Source organism: Myripristis murdjan, chromosome 23 (genome assembly GCF_902150065.1).
Source record: "Myripristis murdjan chromosome 23, fMyrMur1.1, whole genome shotgun sequence".
In the NCBI taxonomy this organism is placed as follows: Eukaryota; Metazoa; Chordata; class Actinopteri; order Holocentriformes; family Holocentridae; genus Myripristis; species Myripristis murdjan.
Genome location: NC_044002.1, coordinates 22,963,771 through 22,987,046, shown reverse-complemented (window position 1 = coordinate 22,987,046; position 23,276 = coordinate 22,963,771). Strand labels below are relative to the sequence as shown.

At 40.4% G+C, this 23,276-nt stretch overlaps 1 protein-coding gene and 1 long non-coding RNA gene across 2 annotated transcripts; both read left to right on the top strand.

Annotated features, from left to right (window-relative positions):
* The first annotated feature begins 1,313 nt into the window (after positions 1-1,313).
* LOC115355613 (NXPE family member 3-like) lies at positions 1,314-12,310 on the top strand. The gene is made up of 6 exons (XM_030046471.1): positions 1,314-1,394; positions 5,791-6,204; positions 8,574-8,866; positions 10,140-10,210; positions 10,784-10,990; positions 11,754-12,310. Exons 1-6 carry the CDS (start codon positions 1,314-1,316, stop codon positions 12,308-12,310), a joined length of 1,623 nt encoding a protein of 540 aa, XP_029902331.1.
* A 2,652-nt stretch (positions 12,311-14,962) lies between these two features.
* LOC115354924 (uncharacterized) lies at positions 14,963-16,034 on the top strand. Its single transcript, XR_003927824.1, has 3 exons — positions 14,963-15,128; positions 15,218-15,300; positions 15,391-16,034. It is a non-coding gene; the product is annotated as an uncharacterized LOC115354924 (long non-coding RNA).
* Positions 16,035-23,276: the final 7,242 nt, after the last annotated feature.

Sequence of the window (23,276 nt, the reverse complement as noted above, 5' to 3'; positions counted from 1 at the left end):
GGTTAACTGATATTCTCCATTTCCGACACCAGTTATTAACAATATCTAACAGGGACTGTAACTCTTCCTCCCTCTCTGCCAGGATAACTATGTCATCCGCATACAGAAGTAAATATAATTTCAAATCCCCAATTTGCACCCCAGTCTCTTCATTTTTAATTTGTCGGGCTAGCTCATTTACAAACAAGGAGAATAGGGTAGGGGAGAGAAAATCTCCCTGTTTGACTCCCATTGGCGTAGAAAACCATCCTGTCCTCAGATCATTCAACTGAACACATGCCACTGTTTTTTTGTATAATGCTTTAACCGCTTGATAAAATAACCCATCCACGCCCACTGTCATAAGTTTATACTCCATCAAATCTCTATTAACACAGTCACCAGGGAAGCCTGTTGTGTTTCAGCTGCTGACTCTAAAAACACTGAGGTCTGATGTTGTTTTTGTGATTTGTACCATACATGTGAGGTTTATAGAAAACCTGTGCCACAACACAGAGCCCTGCCTGTATGTAATCCATACGCACAGACCAACCACTCAAGTTTGTGTGCACAGATGTTACTGAGCTGCCTCTCACTTCATAGGTATGTGCTTGGGCTACAAGACAACTTAACAATGTATGTAAATGCATTCTCTATGTCAAATCACAAAGCAGCTACTGCATAAACCTTATATTCCTGAACATGGAGTTCCAGAGGAACCGTTTTTACATCAGAGACTGTTTTCAGATGAGAGGTTATCCAGACAATGGGCCCTAGAAGGCACAAAGCAGCACCAAGTGTGACAAAGGTGTCTTTGCTATTTTCCAGCCAGTTGTCAACTTCCTGTCCACTGCCCATGTTGTGTAACAGCATGGGCATTTTTGCATATGGACACTGTCTCCATGTATACAGCATTATCTAGTTCAATCCCCTTGCACTGGAGACAACCTCCTAACAAACCTACAGTCACCAAGTGTTGCAATAGCATTGGGGGAGATGGGGAGGGGCCACAGGGGCTGTTGCATACACAACACGCTCACCACAGGATCCTAACAACCCCATCATAACTACCAATAATACTTGTAGCTTAGCTGACAGGATAAAGAGTGGTCAGAGGAGGTGAATTATTGTGGTCTGCTGCCATGTCCATGTGGTCTTGATTGATATATGAACAAAGTGAGGAACTTCCTTGAGAATTTTTTTTTTTAATGATACAATTGCTGTACATGAAAATGTTTTTTTTTTTTTTTTCTCACATAAATGCTTATTAAAAATGTATTTTCTTAATTTTTTTCTGTAAACAGTGCATCAAGCTTCATGTGAACTGGTGTGAGATGGAGACTGCAGCTGGCACCTTCCTCCTCCTGGTCGTGTCCACCGTGTTCTTCCTGCAACGTAACATCAACGTGGTGGAGGTGAGAACACTGTGATGACTGCAACTGACTGAAGAGACTGTTTTAATTAAAAGTTGCCATTTATTCAGTTTTCATAAGCTGAAATATACTGTCTCTCAGGATAAGAATATTCTTCATGATATTTACAGGTACACTCTGCAGAAGAAAAAATGCTTTATTGTCTACCTTTTGCGTGCAGAAGAAGCAGGCTGGCTTCAAATAAATATAATACTGTATATATATATATATATATAAAGTGCATTGTGCTGAGGTGGGATTTACATAGAATACTGTATATCAAAAGTGGTTATTCTTACTGATTGAGATGTTTTATGGCAACTGGAACAAATGATTTTTTGTAAATGTTTTGTGTGTATGTGTTTCAAGTTCCACAGGGCCATTGAAATAAAGATAATTTAGTCTTGTCCAAGGAAAACTGGAATAAGTATGTTTTTTGATAGCTCAGCCTAAATGGTTCTCATCGTTGTTGACATAGAGGCAGAGCGCAATTAAGTGCTGACCATCCCTGCAGCTCCTGGATCTAAAGCAAGAACAGCTTAATAAGGTTAAGCATCAATAAGGAGTGCACTCCCATGGGGCAACCACCTGCAAAATGAGAAGTAGGGTGCAATGCCATATGGGTTACAGGTAGGGGTGCCGGCGGATGGGGGTTGGACTCTCTTCTTCCAGAGGAGTGCGTTGTTGTTGGACTTTGGGGCGAGTCATGGATTGTCCATAATGAACACCATGTTTGAGCAAAAGGAGGCTCATAACTGTACCTAGTTCCAGAGCTATGTTGATGATTGATCTAAGCTTGGGCAGTTTAACTGATGGATTGCTGTGCTGAGATCTGGCAGAAGTTGCCCTAACATCATTTAGACAAGCAGACAAGCATCACTCACAGTCTCGTGTGCCCTGAGCACTTGGTGAGTTTGCGTCTTCATCGCGATAATATCGTCTCTATATTCCTCTCATTTAGTCTCCACCTCCATGTCTTCCAGTGAGGTCTGTTCTTACATCTCTTGGCCCAGTTCACAAAAGCATCTAGCTCTATGTTTATTAATACAACATCAATCTGATTCAGTAGTCTTGTGGTGAAGCTCCGCATTGTCCATTGTTTTTGTTTCAACTTTTAAACATGTTGTTCTTTGGTGTCCAGTTGCACTTTAGTGTCTCTGTCTTTGCCATCAGCCATATTTCCTGGATTTCAGCAGCTTCAGTAGCTTTCGAAAAGACAAGACGATACTGTGGACTGAATCGTACATTCTGTTTACTCAATAAAAAGGCAAACAAATCAGCTTGTGATTGTGATGTGTGCATAACTTGTTTGCTAACTGCTGCCATCAGCGTGAGAACACTGAAGTCTTAACATTTTCCTTTTTCCACTCTAAGAGCATTATGGGTAGTGAAGTCCTTTTACTACAACATTAGGCATTTGGGATCTAAATTGTCTCATGTATTTATTACTTCACAAATCAAATATTCAAATAAAATCTATAGTCCAACATGAAGTGTTTTTGCATGAATTATTAACTTATTAGCAACTGCTACAAAACAAACATCTCATAAACATCTCTGTCATTCAAATAAAGTCACAACAGGAAACTTTCTCATGGGTCCCAATGTCACATGATTTCAAAACCAGCTGACAGTTTAAATCTGACAACAGCAACAACAATAAAAACTGTTTTCAGAAAACATTTTTATCTTTATTTATTTATTTTTTAAAATTGTTATCAGTGTTGCTTTACAAGAACCATCTTGTACTTGTTAATTACCATTGTTGGTATTTAATCTTCATATTCACTATAACTCTGAATTACCATGGTTGGTATTTAAAATATCTGCAACCATATCTGATGATATCAATAACTTTAATAGGTTTACAAGCACTCTACATAGGCACTTTAAGTATGAGTCATTCCACGTCATTTCACCAAATAGCCCACGCACTTGGGTCTCAAAAAATTCTGAAAAATTCACCAGTTGTTCCTTATTTATCCAATAGGCACACTGTAAAAATTTAGTTTGCTCGGATGGATACTTTTTGAGATATGGCCAATTTAGTGAGGGGAGTATGTGTCGATTTTGGCGCGTCCTTATTTTTCCTCCATTTTCAGGTGTCAATATCTCAGGAACTACACCACATAGGAAACTGAAATTTGGTATGATAATACACCTCCACCTACTCTCTCAGAATATACAAAAACATCTGTCATACATCATAACTGGTAGGCATGACAGCCCCTCAAAAATGGAAAAAAAAATTACGCAGGTTTTGTGGTCGACCATGTTTGGGCCTTCAGAAAACAACTTTGTATTTGCCCCAGCTTCTTGATTTTTTCAGAGCTTTGAACATGGACTGTTCAAAGCATTAATGGTTAGTCAGATATGTGCATCAGTTTCTGGATGGCAGCTTCTCCAAATCCAAAAAAAAAAGTTTTCATGTCACATTTTCATTGGCCCATAACTGCATGCGGGAATGTCTTAAAAAATCTGATTTTTGTTTTAATTTAAATTTCAAAGCTTACTCTTTCTTGGGATATAAAACATTTTTTCTTTATGCAAGTTCTTCTTTTTTTTTTTTTTTTGTTATCCCAAACATGGGGCCATTTCACCACTTGCGAATATTGAAATTCCTCAATATTAGACAAATGTAGCTTGCAGTTTTGTCTTATATTCATTTATTGTTTGTTATTTGTTCATGTTAACCTAAAATACAATGACCATTGCACCAGAAATGCATTTATTTGTCAAAACATCAACATTTTCATGAACTTTTTACCAAATCTCTTAAACTCCACATTCATACAGTTTGGGTTTTCGCTTCCAAATTTCCACAGTAAAATACCCATTCTGAATTTCAGCATACATAAAATATGCATAAAATTGACTACTTTACAAATTGAAATCATTTTGGTGTGATTATCTTCAGAATTGAATAATTGTAAAATATCACACAGAATGGGCACTTTATAAAGTGCCCATTCTAAATCACACCAAAATGGTTTCAATTTGCAAAATCACCCCTACAGCTACCTGGACTGCTAACAAAAATCTCCATTAACAACATAGAGTACCATCTCAAAACACAACACAGCAAAGCCTGGTGCAGTTGGGAGTAGGGCCAAGAAAAGAGGGAGATCAGCTCAAGCGGTGGCCATTTATAGCAGCCCCACCAATTACCATCCACCAATCAGCAGCCAGCTCCAGGATAGACTCCAATGTGGTAGCACCACCCTGACAAGAGGAGGAACAACACAGCAAATCACAGCAACAAAATTATGCCATTATGACCCAGGGTCATAACAGTTGTTTATTTATGTATGGATGGCATCGTGTGGTTTGTGACGTGGGCCATATGGCATGTAGAACACACACGTGCCTACTTGTAGTGTATATATTGTATGTATTGGTATCTGATACGTACAGGTCTGTTTGTTTTAATGCTTGTTTTATTGTGTTGATTGTTTTAATGTTTTTGTAAGGACTGCAGATGGAAATTAGCTTCCCTGCTAAATCTGGTGCACTCATCTTTTTATTCTTGTGAATAACTTATGAAAGTGCACACTGTCCTTTAGAATCTGAATAAATAAAATAAATGAACAGCTGAAAATTTGATTTCCTAAAACAGTCCACCTTTAAGTTACTAATCTCAAAAATGCTACAAAGATCTCGTGCTCACCAGCTCATCTCAGCATATAATTTAGTTGATTGAATAAGTCAAAAATCGCATCTCGTACACAGATATTTTATTTTTTGTTATTTTTTTTGTCTGGAGAATTTTTTTCAGCTGAAACTCAGATATAGAGCAATATACAAAGTTGGCAGCACTTTTACATCACCTGCCTCTGTGGTTGACAGAACAGTTTCAGATAGACAGTTTCTCTGACCACAATACCTAAAGAGAAGCTTAATTTTCTGGGCAAGGAAAACATAGGTCCTGACTTTGTATTTTGTCTTGATATTGATGATCTCTGGTCTTGCTTGTCCGTAACTTCAGGATAGATGAACGTAAAGCCTCATGCAGACGGAAAATGGAGCAGAGGGCTTTCCTGACAAAAGGACACACAGGGGAAGCTGTTATTAATTTTATTATTGTTGATATTATCATTGTTTTGTTGTTGTTGTTATGTAGTTTCTGTACATCCCAAATAAGCACACTGTTAGCGATTTGCATATTCCATTGCAAAGTTAAAGCACCAACAAACCACCTTATTGATCACTTCCAGACTCCAGCAGTGGCCAATGTAACAGATGTTCGTCAGTTTGTAATTCATTCATTCATTCATTCATTCATTCCCTTTATTAAGACCTTCAATAAATGAGGCCCTGAGGTTTAGGGCTCTTCTCATCTCTTCTCGTCTCAAAACCTCTAACAATGCATTTTTATCTTTTTTTCCCATCTCCTTGACAGTTTCAGAATAAAACCACCCCCACCACTCCTGTCCCGAACCACCAACACATCAACTGCAGCTACCAGCAGCTGTCGCCTGAGGAACGCCGCCTGCTGGACTCCATCACTTGGCCTGAAACCCCTCGCCTCCCTGTGCCCATATCCCTGAACACGACCTCTGACCCCGCCCACAGCACCTTCACAATCCTGCCGGTGAGGGCAGGAGGTCAGTGGCATGTAGGCGATGAGCTGGAGGCTCTGATCCAAATTGGTAACTTCCAGGGTCGACCAAAACACTTCGGGGGAGATCTTGTGATTGCTCGACTGCATGACCCGGAGCTCCTTGCAGGCGTGGCCGGGCGAGTGGTGGACCACCTGAACGGCTCCTACACCGCTGTGTTTCCATTACTCTGGGAGGGACAAGCACAAGTTGAGGTGACTCTAAAGTCTATTTTGTTTTTTAGTGTGACTGTAAATGTGTGGATTGGAAGACAGATGAGTCAGTGGTATTAAGTAGGAGTGTGAGAGTTTCCAGGCCGCAGTTTGATTTGTCTCAAGTTTTGGCTCGAAAAAATAAACTCTGAATTCAGGTTGTTAGTGAATACTAGCAGAAATTATTGGTTATTATTGATTTGATTATTGATTATTAGACCATGATTATGAGTAGGCCCAGCAATGTGCTGGATGAGCCCAAAAGATGATAGCATGTCAGTAAAATGTTAGCAAAATGGTGTGTGGAGTTATCAGTGTGAATGTTAAAATCACCAGAAATAAGAACTGATTCACAGTCAGCTGTAATTTCAGTTAAAAAAACAACAACTCAGATATAAAACCTTTTTTAACCTTCTGACGGTGGTAAACTGTAAGCACTGGACGGGGACATACAGACCACTGATTCTTGGGAATTTGGATAAAACAGGTTTCAATTTTGAAAATAAAAAGTGAGTTAAATTACAAAATCTGAAGGTATATCGTTATAGGCCAAGGTCTTGGCTGTTCAACAATGTACTGGTGCAACCTCCTCATTTTGCATTTTTTTCATAAAATAGGCGTTTTTCCAGTTATTAGGCTACTTTGTTTTTGTCAACACCATCACCGTAATGTTTTTTTTTTTATTTGAAAAACATATTTTTGTATTAAAATAGACTATTACTTTAATAACTCAACAGCACCAAAGAAACATATTGTAAGCATATTCATTTAAAACAAATATAACTGCCTCTGACGGTGGTGACACTAATCTGACGGTGGTGACAGTCGCCTCATTACAACATACATTTCCAAAATTTATACCACTCAAGTCAATGGCTTCTTGCTTAACAACTTTATTTAACTATTTGGTACAAAAAAATAACAATCCTGAGCACTGTTATAAGCATTTTTCAGACTTCAGTCATCACCATCAGACAGAAAACCTGACGGTGGTGACGTCTGACGGTGGTGACAAAAACCTGCTCTTTCACATGATAAACACGAGTTGTTCACATTAGCCATCTTGTTTCCCCCCTGTTGCTACCTGCATCAGACCTCTTCTTAAAAAATATACATTTATTCCATAATCTAATCTAATATTTTTTATACAAAAGTGACGGTGTTGACATGTTATGGTTGTGACAGTAGCAGTGTCCCAAAACATGAAGAGATTTAAGAGAAAATAGAAAACTTCCAGGAGCCTGAGCGGTCTTGAAGCATGCAGTAGAGCTGAAGGTTTGAAAAGGGCTCCTCAGGAATGTAATTGACCTTGTATTTGTAGAGTTTTTTGTTTTTTAAATAAATATCTGACGGTGGTGACGAATATGTGGGACACATTTTGAGCAACCACAAAATAATAGTAAATATTGTTCAAAACTCATCGTTTGTAGTTTTTAATACATATTATGATGTACTCTTTCATGTGGTAAATATATTATTCAGTGAAATTATTACTTTTTGTTGTTTTAATCAAGTTGAAATGACTATCTCCTATCCGAGGACAACTGGTTTTGTAGGCCATGGGCCAACATATAATTATTAAATTAATAAAAATTAAAAATAAACCAATAAAAGAACCTTACAAATGTGCAAAGGACCCCCTGATTATGCCCTTGACTCTTTTTATTAATTAAAATGTTGTAAATTTCCAACAGAAATAGCATTTTTCTTAGTGGGACATGATTTATCCAAATTCCCAAGAATCAGGTCTACCTGATGAGTTAAATACTCAGAAGTAGAGTAAGTACCAAATAAGACTCTTATATGATAAAATATTAGAAAAGCAACACCACCACCCTTCTTGTTAGACCTGGTGCAGTGTGACAAGTCAGTCCTTTACTACCAGTTTCATCGAGCCAAGTGTTAGCAAGGAGGATACAGTCAAGTCTGTGAGGGAAGATTTATAAGTGAGTGATCTGAAATGGAGGAGTGCCAACTTTAAAGAGCTTAATGAACAAGTTGAGATGTCAGCTGCGACCGAGTCCGTCCTAGGATGGCTCGAGTTTTTCAGAGACTGTCGGGTCATGCCATGGTCCACGTTATAACAAGTTAAAAGCCATAACTGGAAGTTGCTTTGTTCCTTTTCCATTAGGGCGCACACCATCTGTTTTATGCAGGCCTGAATTAGTCTAAAAATAGGCAAAGTTTTGGAAGTTGTATCCTGCAGCAGCACAGAGGTTTTTCAAAACTTTAGACTGAAGAGCCGACTACAATGTTTAGAGTCTTTGAAAAGTGCATCTTTAAGTACCATTAACTTTCTTATTCCTTACTGGTATGAGAGAGGACACAATGTTGTCTAACTAAGGTAAAACCCTGGTTCCTCCCCCTGTCAGGTGACACTGGTTCACTCCAGTGAGGCCATCACGGTTCTGCGCAGGCTGACCATGGAACAGCCGGCCCGTGTTTACTTCAAGAGCCTCTTCCGTTCCGGCTTTGTCTCTGAAACTACGGTTTGTGACGTCTGCCTGCCTCCAACCCAGCCTCTGTGCAACTACACCGACCTCCACACGGGGGAGCCATGGTTCTGCTACAAGCCAAAGAATCTGAGATGCGATACCAGGATCAACCACTATAAAGGAGGCTTCATGCAAAATCTCATGGCCAAGGAGGATACACTCTTTCAAAGGTGAGGGAGGGCTGGGAAAGACAGATTTGTGTGTGCATGTTGGATTGTAACTATGACCTACAACTATGATCTTCTGACCAGGAGAAAGCATTAAAGTTAGTCTCCTAGTGGTAGTTACATCTAGGGGCAGAAGCACATTACACAACCAAATGTTGGTGTTGGCGTGTGTAACATCACCTGATGCCTCAGCCCCACCCAGCCCATGGAGGCCACATCACCTGCTCAGCCTGCTGTCCATATTGCTTGAATAAAATTGAACACCATGAAAGATCACATCTTATTTTGTCTCTAATGAGACTGCCAAAAATCCGCAGCTTGACATTAGACAGTCATCAACAATAAACATTGACATTAGCTAACACTGGCAGTAGATTCAGCTTCAGCTTCAGATTCCTTTATTGTTGTCATTCAGTCAGTGCACTACAATGTACCCAGAACGAAATTACGTGTACAGGCAAAGACACGATCCAAAAACAAAATGAAAACAGAAATCAGCATGATAAGAACTGTAGTTGTAGTGAAATGTAGTGAAAAATGAAATAAATAAATAAATGTATATAGAATAAGTACAATTATAGATGTATATATATATATATATATATATATATATATATATATACATATATGTGTGTGTGTGTGTATATGTATATACATTTATATGTGTGTGTGTGTGTGTGTGTGTATATATATATATATATATACAAAAACAGGACAGGTGTTGGACAGAATTGCACTGAAATACTAAATAAAACCACTTATTGCACTGTACAAGTTAAAAACCTTATATTGCAGGAAAAAAATATTGCACCAGGATTAATTGCACACGTGTGTGTTCTGAGTGTGTTAAGAGTTCAACAGTCTGATGGCAGTTGGGTAGAAGCTGTTTCGGAACCTTGCTGCTTTGCACTTTGGGCTGCGGTACCTTTTGCTCAGGACAGTCACTGAGCAGTGAGCAGCTGAAACAGAAAGGTTTTAGAAAAATAGCTTTAGCGTTCGATCCAGTACGGATTAAAAGACCACCGGTCTGTGCTAAGCACAAACACGCTGTAACCATGATAAGTTATTTAAGTATTGTATATTGTGACCTAACGTTAGCAGATATGTTTTCTTACTGAAAATGCTTTGCACTCAAGTTGGGTACAAATCAGTGGACTTTTGGCAGGTTGCCCCTGTCCCCAGGACTGCATACCAGCTCGACTCAATCATTTAAAAAAACTGTGAACAAAATAGTGCCACCAGTGTATTAACCAGCTTTTTGCGTGTTTTTCCTCAGTGGGGTCAACATGAAAGTCTCCATTCGTGCATCAGGGTCGAACAACGTCACTGTGCTGCCAAAGAAGCAAGGTAAAAAAAAAAAAAAAAAAAAAAAGACAAAATCAACAAAAACATATATATGTATATATACACTCAAGGGCCACTTTATGAGGCACACCTGTTCAGCTACTCGTTAACACAAATATCCAACCAGTCATTCACATTGTAGCAACTCAATGCATTTAACATCAAGGCACATGTACAGATGCATTCTAATGCCAGGTGTGAATGAATGAATGACTGAGAGCTCGCCACTTGTGGTCAGAACGCCAAACAGCCTCTGACTGTATGTGATTAGTTCAGACTTTATTGATCACAATTACTTCATATGTTGATTGATATGTGACCAAAATAGCTGGATTCCTCTTATATAAAAGATTTGTTGCAGCCCTCTCTGCCTTAGTTATGTTTACTCCATTGTGTTGCTGCAAAAACTCAGCATTAAGCCAGGAGAATACAACTTTTCTGTTCCTAGAGAGCTGTGATGGATTTGAGAGTAAAAAGCTCCCGCACACTCCTTTTGCAAATGAATACATTATAGGTTGGGTGGAACCACACAGATGACATCCACGTCACAGATGTTTGTCTTTATCTTCCTCTCAGGACAACCAGAGGTGAAGAGCAGCACCGTGAAGCCTGAACCTGCTGGTTATTACTACCAGGGTGCATGGCGAGCACTAGGGGGCGCCACAGTTCATCAGTTCAACAACGCCTCTGCCATCAGCCAGTGTCTGACAGACAAGGTGGTGCACCTGTGCGGCGACTCCACCATCAGACAGTGGTTTGAACACCTTAGCACAGTTCTGCCAGGTAAATGATCGAGTACCAGAGTTTGATAACATGTAATAATGGCTAAATTTAGGTTCTTTACTGCCAAATGAGACACAGATGTTTATTTGACAGATGTGTACCATACCCTGCCAGTTAAAGAGACTCTCCATTAAACTGGGACTTGGCCTTTAATTGAAATTGAAATGCACAATGGTGATACTTCTGTGACATTACCATGATTACTGATCTAGAGCAGGGGTGTCAAACTGGTGCCATGGAGGCCCAAGAGGCTGCAGGTTTTTATTCCAACCAAAAATTCCACAAGCTGATTTCACTGATTACCTCACCTTCAAGCAGAGAGAAGGGACTAATCAGTGAAATCACCTGGTGGAGTTTTTGGCTGCAATGAAAACCTGCAATGTCTCAGCCCTCCCCAGCACAAGGTTTGACCCGTGTGATCTAGAGCAGTGTTCCCCAACCCAGTCCTCAAGGACCGCCTGTCCTGTAGGTTTTGGTTTCAGCTCTGCTTTTGCACACCTGACCCAATTAAGGCCCACACATCTTCCCGCACACCCTGTTCAGGTAGATCTGTTTCAACCAATCAGCATGAAGCCCTTAAATGGATCAGGGGTGAAAGAGCAGAGCTGAAACAAAAACCTGCAGGACAGGCGGTCCTTGAGGACTGGGTTGGGGAACACTGATCTAGAGAGTCTTCTGACTCTCCCAGGTTCCCCAAACCAAGAGATCATCTTTGAGTTTTTTATGTAACGCTCTCCTTTGATGGCATTTTTTTCTGTCTTAGACCTCAAGGGGTTTAACTTGCACAGCAGCAAGCAGTGCGGACCCTTCATGGCTGTGGACACGGCCCGAAACATCTTGGTGAAGTTTCACTGCCACGCCTCTCCAATCCGTTCCTACGCCGTCTCATCCGTCAATCTCAGCTATATTGCCAACGAGCTGGACAGGCTGGTCGGAGGCTCCAACACTGTTGTGGTTATTGGTATCTGGTCTCACTTCAGCACTTTTCCCATTGAGGTGTACATACGGCGACTTCAGAGCATCCGCAGGGCGGTGCTGCGGCTGCTGGACAGAGCTGCTGACACGCTGGTGGTCATCCGGACAGGAAACCTCAAGGCCTTGACGCTTGACGAGACACTGACCAACAGCGACTGGTACTCCCTGCAGCGGGACAAGGTGCTCCGGGACATGTTCAAAGGGCTAAAAAATGTTCACCTGGTGGACGCCTGGGATATGGTCCTGGCCCACCACCTGCCCCATAATCTTCACCCACAGGCCCCCATTATCAAGAACATGATAGATGTCCTCTTGTCCTACATATGCCCGCCAAAAAATGGCTAAGTGGGCCTCATTTATCAAAGTTTTGTACGAAGGACAGCAGATTTGAGTGTCAAGAAACACTTAAAAATTCCTCCATGTGCAAAAAAACTAAGTGAGAGAACTGATATCTATCTCAACATTAAACATTTTCCTGGCGATTGAAAAATTACACACTCTCAGATGAGTCACCAAAGATGAAACAGGTAAATGACCATCCTCACTGATTCTTGGGAATTTGGATAAAACAGGTTTCAATTTTGAAAATAAAAAGTGAGTTAAATTACAAAATCTGAAGGTATATCGTTATAGGCCAAGGTCTTGGCTGTTCAACAATGTACTGGTGCAACCTCCTCATTTTGCATTTTTTTCATAAAATAGGCGTTTTTCCAGTTATTAGGCTACTTTGTTTTTGTCAACACCGTCACCGTAATGTTTTTTTTTAATTTGAAAAACATATTTTTGTATTAAAAGAGACTATTACTTCAATAACTCAACAGCACCACAGGTGACAGTGGCCTCATTACAACATACAATTCCAAATTTTACACCACTCAAGTCAATGGCTTCTTGCTTAACAACTTTATTTAACTATTTGGTATAAAAAATAACAATCCTGAGCACTGTTATAAGCATTTTTCAGACTTCAGTCATCACCATCAGACAGAAAACCTGACGGTAGTGACGTCTGACGGTGGTGACAAAAACCTGCTCTTTCACATGATAAACATGAGTTGTTCACATTAGCCATCTTGTTTCCCCCCTGTTGCTACCTGCATCAGACCTCTTCTTAAAAAGTATACATTTATGCCATAATCTAATCTAATATTTTTTATACAGAAGTGACGGTGTTGACATGTTATGGTTGTGACAGTAGCAGTGTCCAAAAATATGAAGAGATTTAAGAGAAAATAGCAAACTTACAGGAGCCTGAGTGGTCTTGAAGCATGCAGTAGAGCTGAAGGTTTGAAAAGGGCTCCTCAGGAATGTAATTGACCTTGTAGTTTTTTTATTATTATTTTATAAATAAATATCTGACGGTGGTGACGAATATGTGGGACACATTTTGAGCAACCACAAAATAAAAGTAAATATTGTTCAAAACTCATCGTTTGTAGTTTTTAATATATATTATGATGTACTCTTTCATGTGGTAAATATATTATTCAATGAAATTATTACTTTTTGTTGTTTTAATCAAGTTGAAATGATTATCTCCTATCCGAGGACAACTGGTTTTGTAGGGCATAGGCCAACATATAATCATTAAATTAATAAAAATTAAAAATAAACCTATGAAAAAACCTTACAAATGTGCAAAGGACCCCCTGATTATGCCCTTGATTCTTTTTATTCATTAAAATGTTGTAAATTTCCAACAGAAATAGCATTTTTGTTAATGGGACATGATTTATCCAAATTCCCAAGAATCAGTGGTATGCGTCAAAAACCAATCAAACCCAAAGAAAAGATATATCAAAAAAAGTTGGTATTTTTTGATTTTGAGACCACTCAAACCAGTGGAACTCATCTTCCCCTGCTTGTAGTGGCTCAATCACTGGATGGGGAGCGACAGATCTGGAAAGGGCCTGACTGTGCTGTTATGTTCCTTCTCCACTACTGGCAAAAACGTCACCAACACACGACTTTCATTTCCCACTATGGGAAAGGGTTTGATCATCACATCATTTTGAATGCTTATGTGAGTCAAGGCAAGTCACCATTTGTCATAGCCCAGGGAAGTAAAATGATTCTGATTAGTGACGATGACTTTATTGACTCCTTCTCATTCATTCCCATCCCACTCAGAGATTTCCCTAAGGCGCTGGGCTGTAAAACTCAGCTTAAAAAAGGTTACTTTCCGCATAAATTCACAGATGATTCAAAAATTGGCTATAAAGGGAGATACCCTCCGCCCGAGATGTACGGGGTGGATGAAATGACTCCTAAGCAGAGAGAGAATTTCTTTCAGTGGTATCAGACTGTAGAAGAACAGGAATTTGACTATGATGCCGAGTTCATAGCTTATTGTGAACGATGTTCAAATCTTGGCTGAGGGTGTTAACACATTTCGTAATGAATTCATACAGACAACATGCTGTGACCCATTGGATAGCGTGACCATCACTTCAGCGGCGCTGGCAGTTTTTCAAAGCAAATTCTTAAAACCTGAAACAATTGCAATTCCTTGCCCAAACAATTACAAAACAGACTTCAAGGCTTTCTCGCATGCTTCTATACAATGGCTAGAGTTTGAGGCCTTCTCACGCGGCATTTCAATAAGACACACTTTGAATGGCGGTGAAGTTAAATTTAGGCGGTATTCTGTTGATGGATGTGCAGAGTTAGATGGAGAGATAATTATCTTTGAATATTTGGGGTGTTATTTTCATGGCTGTCCTCAATGTTTTAGCCCACATGATCAATCTCCTCTCTCACAGACTTGTTTTAGCGAACTGTACTCAGACACCATGGAAAGGATAGACTGGTTACAAACAGATTACAAGGTTCAATCCGTTGTGGTGATGTGGGAACATGATTGGAATTTTATGAAAAAAACAGATCCCATGTGTGAGGGCTGGCCTCTGTGCAGAGAGCACCGCCCCTAGTAGGCAGGGTTACAGTGCCCTTAAAAGCCCAGGTGGAGACAATCAGGGCCTCTTCGTTTGAGGCCTGGTAGCTGCAGGGAGTATTGTGTGTGCAGGTAAGCTTGTGGGTGATTGTATGTTGGCAGACATTTGTGGCTGTGGTGTTAAATCTGTATCTTTGTATGTAGAGTTGTGGTGCAGCTGAAATTGCAGTGATCCAGTTGAGGCGTGCCGGTTAGGCCAACACTGAAAAGGTAGGCCGCAGCCCCTAATTTTTTTTTTTTTTTTTTCACTCATAAGTAGTAGTGAGTGATCTGATTTTTTTTTTTTTTTTTTTCCCTAGGAGCTGACACAGTGTGCCGTCCCCAGTGTGAGGTACAGGGCAGCCATTTATCTGTATTGGTGAAGGGTCCCCAAGTTGGAAAGGTACTAAAATTTAAGAGGTAAAGTAGGAGGGTTAGTCCCTCTGAGGTATTTTGGCCCATTGTTACGTATAACTGTCATTTCCCCCTTTAGCCTGGTTGCCAGACTGCTGCTTTGCGGAGGTTAAATTCAACACTGCTGCCTGGCCCATGTTGGAGGGTCTTCTCTTGGGTTTTCAGCAAGATTGTATGGAACTGTAAAACTGTACCTGCGACCCTCAAGTTTAGACCAGGGCTGTGAATGTTGGGTCTTATATTGTATTGAATTTTAAGACGCCTTTTTATCCATATTGTACTACCAACTGACTCGTATTGCATAGTGTTGTTTTGTGTTTTTCTAGGCAGTGTGGAGACCTGCAGGGAGTAGCTACTTGGGCCTCTCTCTTGCTTGCTGTGTGGTTTTGGTCTATGACCTGATGGTGGTGGTCACTTGGTGTTTTTTTTTATTCATTATTAGGACCTTGTGGCTTGCAGTGTGGTCATGTGCATGGGTTGTTTCCTAGGCCGCAATCGACCTCCCCGCAGGAGATCCACTGCCCCTTTTCTCACTGCTTTAGCTTTTAGGGCAGATACCTATACCTGATTGTTTCAGTATTCGTTAAATAAAATCCCTTGACAGTTGCTTGTCCTGTTTATTTCACAGGCCCATTCAATCAAAGTTGTGTGGGTTAGTTGGTACTTGAGAGCCTTATATGTATGCTGTATGTGATTGTGCTGTTGTATTGTGTTTGTTTTGTGTTGGACCCCCTTGAAAACGAGATGGTTCATCTCAAGGGGCTATCCATTAATAAATTTCAAATAAAGTTTTTTTTTTCTTATAAATTTTTAATTGTGAACTGAATACACGTCTCTCCGCTCTCTCTGAACCCTAATTTGTTTGTGTCCACCCTCTGGGTGGGGTTACACATGGTTAAATCTTTCTTAGAGGTTTCAGGAACGTATTCCGCTAGAGCCTAGAGCTGCCTTATATGGAGGGCGTACGGCTGCTATCCGGCTGCGTCATGTTGTCGGAGCAGATGAGCGTATAAATTACGTTGATTTCACCTCCTCGTATCCTTTTGTAAATGCCCATTTCCAGTACCCCTTAGCACATCCAAAAATAATTAAAGGATTTAGACAACATTGAAAATTACTTCGGGTTGATACATGCTAAAGTTTACCCACCACATCAAGTGTTTTTCCCTGTACTCCCTATAAGAAAGGACAAAGGGAAACTGATTTTCACACTATGCTGTTCATGTGCATTCATAAACAATCAGACTACTGCATGTACACACAATGTCGAAGAGAGGGCACTTCGCGGTGTGTGGGTAATGGTCAAGCTCATTGAAGCATTGAGAAAAGGTTACATTTTGGCTGAAATTTATGAAGTGTGGCATTTTGAAGAGAAATCAAACGAGCTGTTTAATGAATACATCTACACTTTCCTTAAACAGAAGCAAGAGGCCTCAGGCTACCCTCCAGGAGTTGAATATCTTCCAAGCCAGTGCGCTTACATCTATGATTATTAAGAGAAGCAGGGTATTCAGCTCGATCCTCAGAAAATTGCGTACAATCCGGCAAAAAGAGAGATTGCTCAACTTCTACTAAATTCTCTCTGGGGAAAACTAGCACAAAGATCGAACCAGCTCTCAACCAGTCTGGTGAGCACACCTGAACGTTTTTTTGAATTTCTCTTTTCTAGCAAGTGACATTTCGGAGTTTCACTTCATAAACGACAATGTTGCACTCGTTCAATGGCGGTATAATTCTAAGTGTGTCTTACTATCAGGCGACGGCAATGTTTTTCTAGTGACGTTCACGACGTCTTATGCACGACTTGAACTTTATAAGCAATTAGATTTACTGCAAGAACGTGCTCTGTACTGTGATACCGATTCTGTCGTTTACACATCCAGTCCCAGTGATCAATATAACCCTCCGCTCGGTAATTATCTGGGAGATTTGACAGAGGAATTAGACCCTGGTGATTATATTTGTAACTGGTCAGCTGCGGGCCCGAAATCATACGCCTATCTAACAGAATGTGGCAAGGTGACTTTACGTGCTAAAGGGATTACACAAAATTATGAAAATTGTAAAAAAAAAATTAACTTTGACACTCTCACAGACCTGGTAGAGGGCTATCTCAAAGACCCTGACACCCGTCATGAAATCCCTGCCCAATACAATAAAATTACACGCAATATGAAAACCTTTGAGCTCACTAATAAACAGCGTGTGATCAACTTTGCAGTTGTCTTTGATAAGAGGCGTCTCCTTGCAGATGGGAAAACATTACCATTTGGGTATTAATCGCAAGGTGAAACACATGGTATTTCCAAAAAAAGACTGCATAGATTTATGATGGGATGACCTGATGACCTTTCTATACAGTTCTTTTGGGATAATATGATTATTCTGTATTGTGTATTATACTTCAACATGTATTCTGTATTATTGTCCATGAATTCTGTATCCTGTATTATTCATGAATCATGTATTCATATCTCAATAAATCCTTCTTCATGGATCATCTTCTGTCATCCTTTTCAGCCAGAGATCTATGCCCATAAAATGAGTGTTTGCAGTGATCTAAGCCCTCAGTTTACAGAAACATGGGATGCGAAACATGGAAGAAGTGTATTTCGACCCTCGCTTCCAACTCCCGTTTACAGCTCTCCTTGTAGGAGCGAGTGGGAGTGGCAAGTCATTTTTTGTAAAACACTTACTCCAAAATATGGAGCATACTCTTTCTAGACTACCTGATCGGATAATCTGGTCCTACTCCTCCTATCAACCTATGTATGATGAATTGGCTAGAAATGTGAAGATTAAATTTATTGAAGGAATCCCTGACTCTTTGATGGATGAAAATATTTTTCCATCCAACCAGCACAGTCTTTAAGTGGTTGTCGACTGCATGGACATTGGGTCCCGTCATGATGAATTAATGAGGGCATTTACAATGTACAGGCATCATCGAAAATGATCAGTAATCTTTGTAGTTCAAAACTTGTTTCTTCAAGGGAAGCATAGTAGAACGATCAGTTTAAACACAAATTATATGTTCCTCTTCAAATCCCTGCGTGATTAATTGCAGATAAGAATTTTAGCGCAACTAATGTTCCCTGGACGAAGAGAATATTTTCTACAGTTTTAATGATGCGACCAAAGACGCGTATTCATATTTAATCGTGGACTTAACGCCTGAATGCCCAGAACATTACCGACTGAGAAGTGGGATACTCCCTCAGCAGTGGCCTGTAGTTTATCAGTATAAAAAGTGATTTAAAAATGCCAAAACGGGTTAAAAGAAACCTTCCTATTTTAAAAGCTTTGGTAGCTCTAAAACCAAAGGAGAGAAGAAGCTTTCTATGTCATGGCTCGGAAGATCTCATACTGACAGTCTGTGAGATTGCTCTAAATGTCTTGAAAGGGAACATCCCTTTGACCTCTGGACAGTACAGCCAATTGAATAAACAGAAGAAGTTCATAAAACTTTTCGCTAACCACAAAACTGGCGTAAAACATAAGCGTAAGGTGTTGACGCAGTCTGGTGGTTTCCTCCTCCCGCTATTAGGGGCTGCAATCCCATTCTTAACCAGTTTGTTTACTGGTCGAAGATAGACATAACTTGACACATAACGTGTGGGGTTGTCATGGGATCGTTTCATAAAATGTACATGAGTTCACCCCAGCAACTGGAGACTTTAACCCAGAAGAAGGCGGGTACTGAAAATATTGGCGAGAGAGCTCAACATATTTTGGAAGAGAAAATGGAACGTGTGTTAAAACAACCGGGCCCTGCATACACCAAAACCTTACATTATAATGATCTACTTGAAAAATATCTGGCTTTACTCAGAAAGGAAGAGAGTCGAGGTCGTGAAATAGTTTTGAAACTGCCTACTGCGTCCTTTGAGAAAGCAGCTGAAGAGGGTGAGGGTTATATGAGAGTTGAAGAAGAAGAACCTCCTGACAATATGGAAGAAGAGATTTTAGAGAATATAGGGTCGTGCAATCGGAAAAATGCTGCCTATATTCTTCAGAAGCTTCGTAATTCAAACCTTCTTAGATGGAATCGTTCAAGCGAGATCATTGTCCAGGACAAGACTATTAAAGGCTCTCATATTTTCGATTTAATGAAGACTCTGTCAAACCACCGCTTCCATGCACGAACTCTACCTCATGGCTGGGATATATTTTTAAAAACAATTTCTGCATTAAATATTCCAATCACCACTGTGATGAACACTCATGCACGTGAGCAATTATGGCTTAAAACCTCCAAAACCTTGAGCGAACCAGTTCCTCAGATACAACGGAGTAAGAGAAAATGTGGGAAAAAATCTCCGCTGTCAACATCACTATTAGACATTGATTACAACAGGACACCTTCTAAATGGTCTCACGATGTAGTGCAGCCGTGTACACCGACAGCCTCTGAATGGCGACTGTCTACACCGATCCCCTCCAAATGGCTGCAGTTCCATCGATAAAAATGAATTCATGCAAACTGTATGTTTTTTTTTTTTTTTTTTTTATCAATAAATGATTTATTGAAATAGATTATTTTTGAGAAAGAGTATTCATTCAGAACAAATACAACAGTTGTTAATCAGTTTTAAAGAGCATGCTTTCTGATGACATGTTTTAGCAGTCTTCACATGTGAAATACATTTAGCATATTTCTTGACGAACTTGCTGACAAGAGCATCATTCTTTTTTAAATTATCAGAATACAGTCCCATGACTTCTTGAAAAGAGAGTCCTTTAAAGCGTTGGCAGAGGAAGAATATCACGTGGGCGCCGCATGCCCGCAGAATAATCGTCTTGAACTTGGAGTTTGTTGTAGCGTATTTCATGGGAATTTCTGGTTAGGAACGTTATAAAACTTTCAGGATAGAATATAAAATCCGGTCCATGACCATAACCGTCGAAGAAGCTTGATTTGTCTTGTTCGCCTTCAATGATCATCCCCACCCAGTGTTCACCCTCTCAGGTTTGATCATGGGTGTTAACGACTAGATAGCATGGTCATTTATCAATCTTAGCCAGTAGTAAATCATTAGGCCAAACACCTCCAAATGACTTGCCTAAGATTGGTCTCAGGATAGATTCTATCTGAAGATTGTTCATGTTGCTAGTTTTAATAATCGATCAGAATTTGTCGCTTCGAGTTTATTTCTATGACGCTGTCATAACAGGCGTAGACAATCAACATCATAGTCCTCGGTAACGCCACTCTGAATCTTAAATCCATCCGGCATGTCCCGTGTACTGAGGGTGAGAGAGCTTCGCTGTCCATTTCATCATCCTTCGAGAGATTGAAGAGAAATAATGAGTAACCGTTTTCAAAGTTTTCACGGTCAGTGCAGAGTGGAGAGTCTCTGATATGTCTGTTTGTACCCAGATAGAGGTTGTAAAATTCCCGAACACTCTGATGTGTATCAAAACGAGGCTGGTAAGGTTTCGACGGAATAAAACGTGAATTCACACTGAGAGAGAGGTATTCAAGGTTTGCGTGTTGGAACTTGAAAGGATTCAGTTCCCTTGCTCCCACGAAGGCCCTGTGGTCGACAATTCCTGCGACTATATATTTCGGAAGCCGGCCCAGATATAAGTTGTCCTGTGAACACACATGCGACCCGGCAGGGATACTATAATTCTTATGGGGTAAATTGCATTGGATTTCATGAGAGCGGCTGAATGCCCCAGCATGACATCTGGTGAGACTTGCACCTTTTTCACAAAAATGCTGGTGCTCAGAATGTTTAAATTGTACTCGTCTGCTGCATCCAACATCAATGTAAAAGCACTTTTAGCCTTCACCAGTTTCAAACGTACATCCACATTGTTTAGCAGGAGTCTTTCGGAATGTTTCTTGTGAAAAATTGAGGAGGGTTTCAATAATAGCTCTGTAAGGATGTGTTGCGGACGATGAGCTAATGAGAACATCATTCAGAGTGACATCTACCTGTGAGAATATAGTATTTAGAGGGTACTGTATTATCCTGCACTCATCAGCGTTTGCAAGATCTGTACCATTGCCCTTTGTAATCTTAAGGCATAGATAGAGTAGTGTTGAGTTTAGGTCTAGATAGAAACTTCCACTTCCAGGTATCAGGAAATCCAATACTTCTTGATCAGTGACGGCGTTTAAAGGATGGATCTCTACATAATTGGTCTGCTCTATAGATAGCTGTGTCATCGGTGGTTCAAAGAGATCAAGCTCTGATTTGGTGCACTCTGACGAGAGGTGATGTGCAAGGGACATGTTTAAAATATATTCTTTCAACCCGTTGACTTAATTTTTCGCTGTATTTTCGCTGAGGTTTTACGCTTTTTTGTAGGTACGTTGTCTGATAATGCGCGTAGAGATCTTTTTCCTCTTCCATGTGCTAATTGCAGTAGTCCTGATCCTTCCTGAGCTTCCTGTCGCTGGCTGTCACGATTGACGATATGGCTGGTTACAGCTCTGATGATATCGGATGCTATCCCCTTGGCAGCAGATTTCAAATGCGGTTTAGCAATATTAGCGCCATGTTTAAGAAAGGGTAGGACAAATCTGAATGCCCTACTCAACATAGATCCACCACGCCCATAAATGACAGTCGCACAGTCGATTGACGATTCCAGAAGAGGCTGAAGTTGTCTATGAAGCCTAAACTGAGTGCCCTGCAGGTAGTCTGGAGCCAGGTGTGGAGCTGAAGGACTCTACTGAACTTTCCCTGCCCACAACCGTAAGGAGAGAGCGGTCCACTGATGAAGATGGATTTCCCGGAGCTGGCTAGGAGCTGTAAAAGTTTTATGAATTGTGATTTGGTCACCTCGGATTGATGAAGGGACGTGTCATTTATCCCGACATGGAGAATAATTCTGTGGATGAAGGAGGGCAGTGTGTTGAGCAGAACTGGAAGTTTATTCAGGATAACTGGGACTGTGGCTCCGGGGAAACAATGTGTTATGGCATTGGCAAAGCGGATGTGTCTGGTTGTTGAGTCCCCGATGATTAAAGTAGTTGGAGGAAAAAGTGGGCGAGGGGAGGCTGACTGTGGGCTCTCTGGGCTGGATGAGTTCGGGGGAGCGGTCGGTGAAGGAGACGGCATCGCTGGAGAGGAACGGACAGGGAGGCGAGCGCGAGCGCGCTGTGGTGCAGGTGTAAACAATGGTATGGAGCGGAAAGAGTACAATGTTTTGAGCTTGAGTTTATGGATGACAATACATGTTGAGTGATGACATGACATGTTTAGTGATGACAATACATGTTTTATATGAAAACACGTGTAGTGATGACAATACATGTTTTATGTGAAAACAAAGACATCCATTCTTTTGAATGGCTTCAACAATGGAAGCACGCGTTACATTTAATAGACAATCCGATTCACATCAAGCCTGTCCATTCTTCAGTTTAAATGCTGCTACATCCACTACAAAGGTATTCAAGACATGCAAAAGAGTAGAGTTGAAGCTATCCCTAGAAATATGCTCGATAATTTTACGTAATGTTTCTTCAGAATTATCCGAATTTGAGTTTGAGGCGGTATACACTAGATTTTTCCAATGCTCTAAAGGACTCTTTCAAAACGAACTAAGTCTTCTGTATTGACATGCCCGCTTGTCTGATATACTGAAGCATCATTGACCTGATCAGCCATGGCATGTTTTAAAAGTGAACTGTCTACTGGTTTAGGAGATGCTTTAAAATGATAATTCCCCATGTTGACGGATTAAGGATTCCAGAAGCCGAGGAAATGGTCCAGCAAATCTTCCCTCTCTTTATCTCCCGCTATGTATGTTTCTGTGATCTCTTCCACCTTCTCCAAAATGTTTTCTTCAGGCTTCAGACCGTAAAGAAAAGCATCTGCTGCTCCTTCCACTCTAGCCTCTACTATGTCTAGCCCTGTTTTCTCCAGCGTATACTTGAGAGCTGGGAGAAATTCCCATGTCAACAGATTAACCATTAACTGTTCAAAGAGAGCGGAAAAATATCCG

What these genes read in the sequence shown, in the direction of transcription:
- LOC115355613 (XM_030046471.1), top strand. Translation starts at nt 1,314, where the DNA reads ATGGAGACTGCAGCTGGCACCTTCCTCCTCCTGGTCGTGTCCACCGTG. An exon ending in GAGGATACACTCTTTCAAAG is followed by an intron (nt 8,867 to 10,139) that starts GTGAGGGAGGGC and finishes GTTTTTCCTCAG; the next exon opens with TGGGGTCAACATGAAAGTCT. An exon ending in CCTTAGCACAGTTCTGCCAG is followed by an intron (nt 10,991 to 11,753) that starts GTAAATGATCGA and finishes TTTCTGTCTTAG; the next exon opens with ACCTCAAGGGGTTTAACTTG.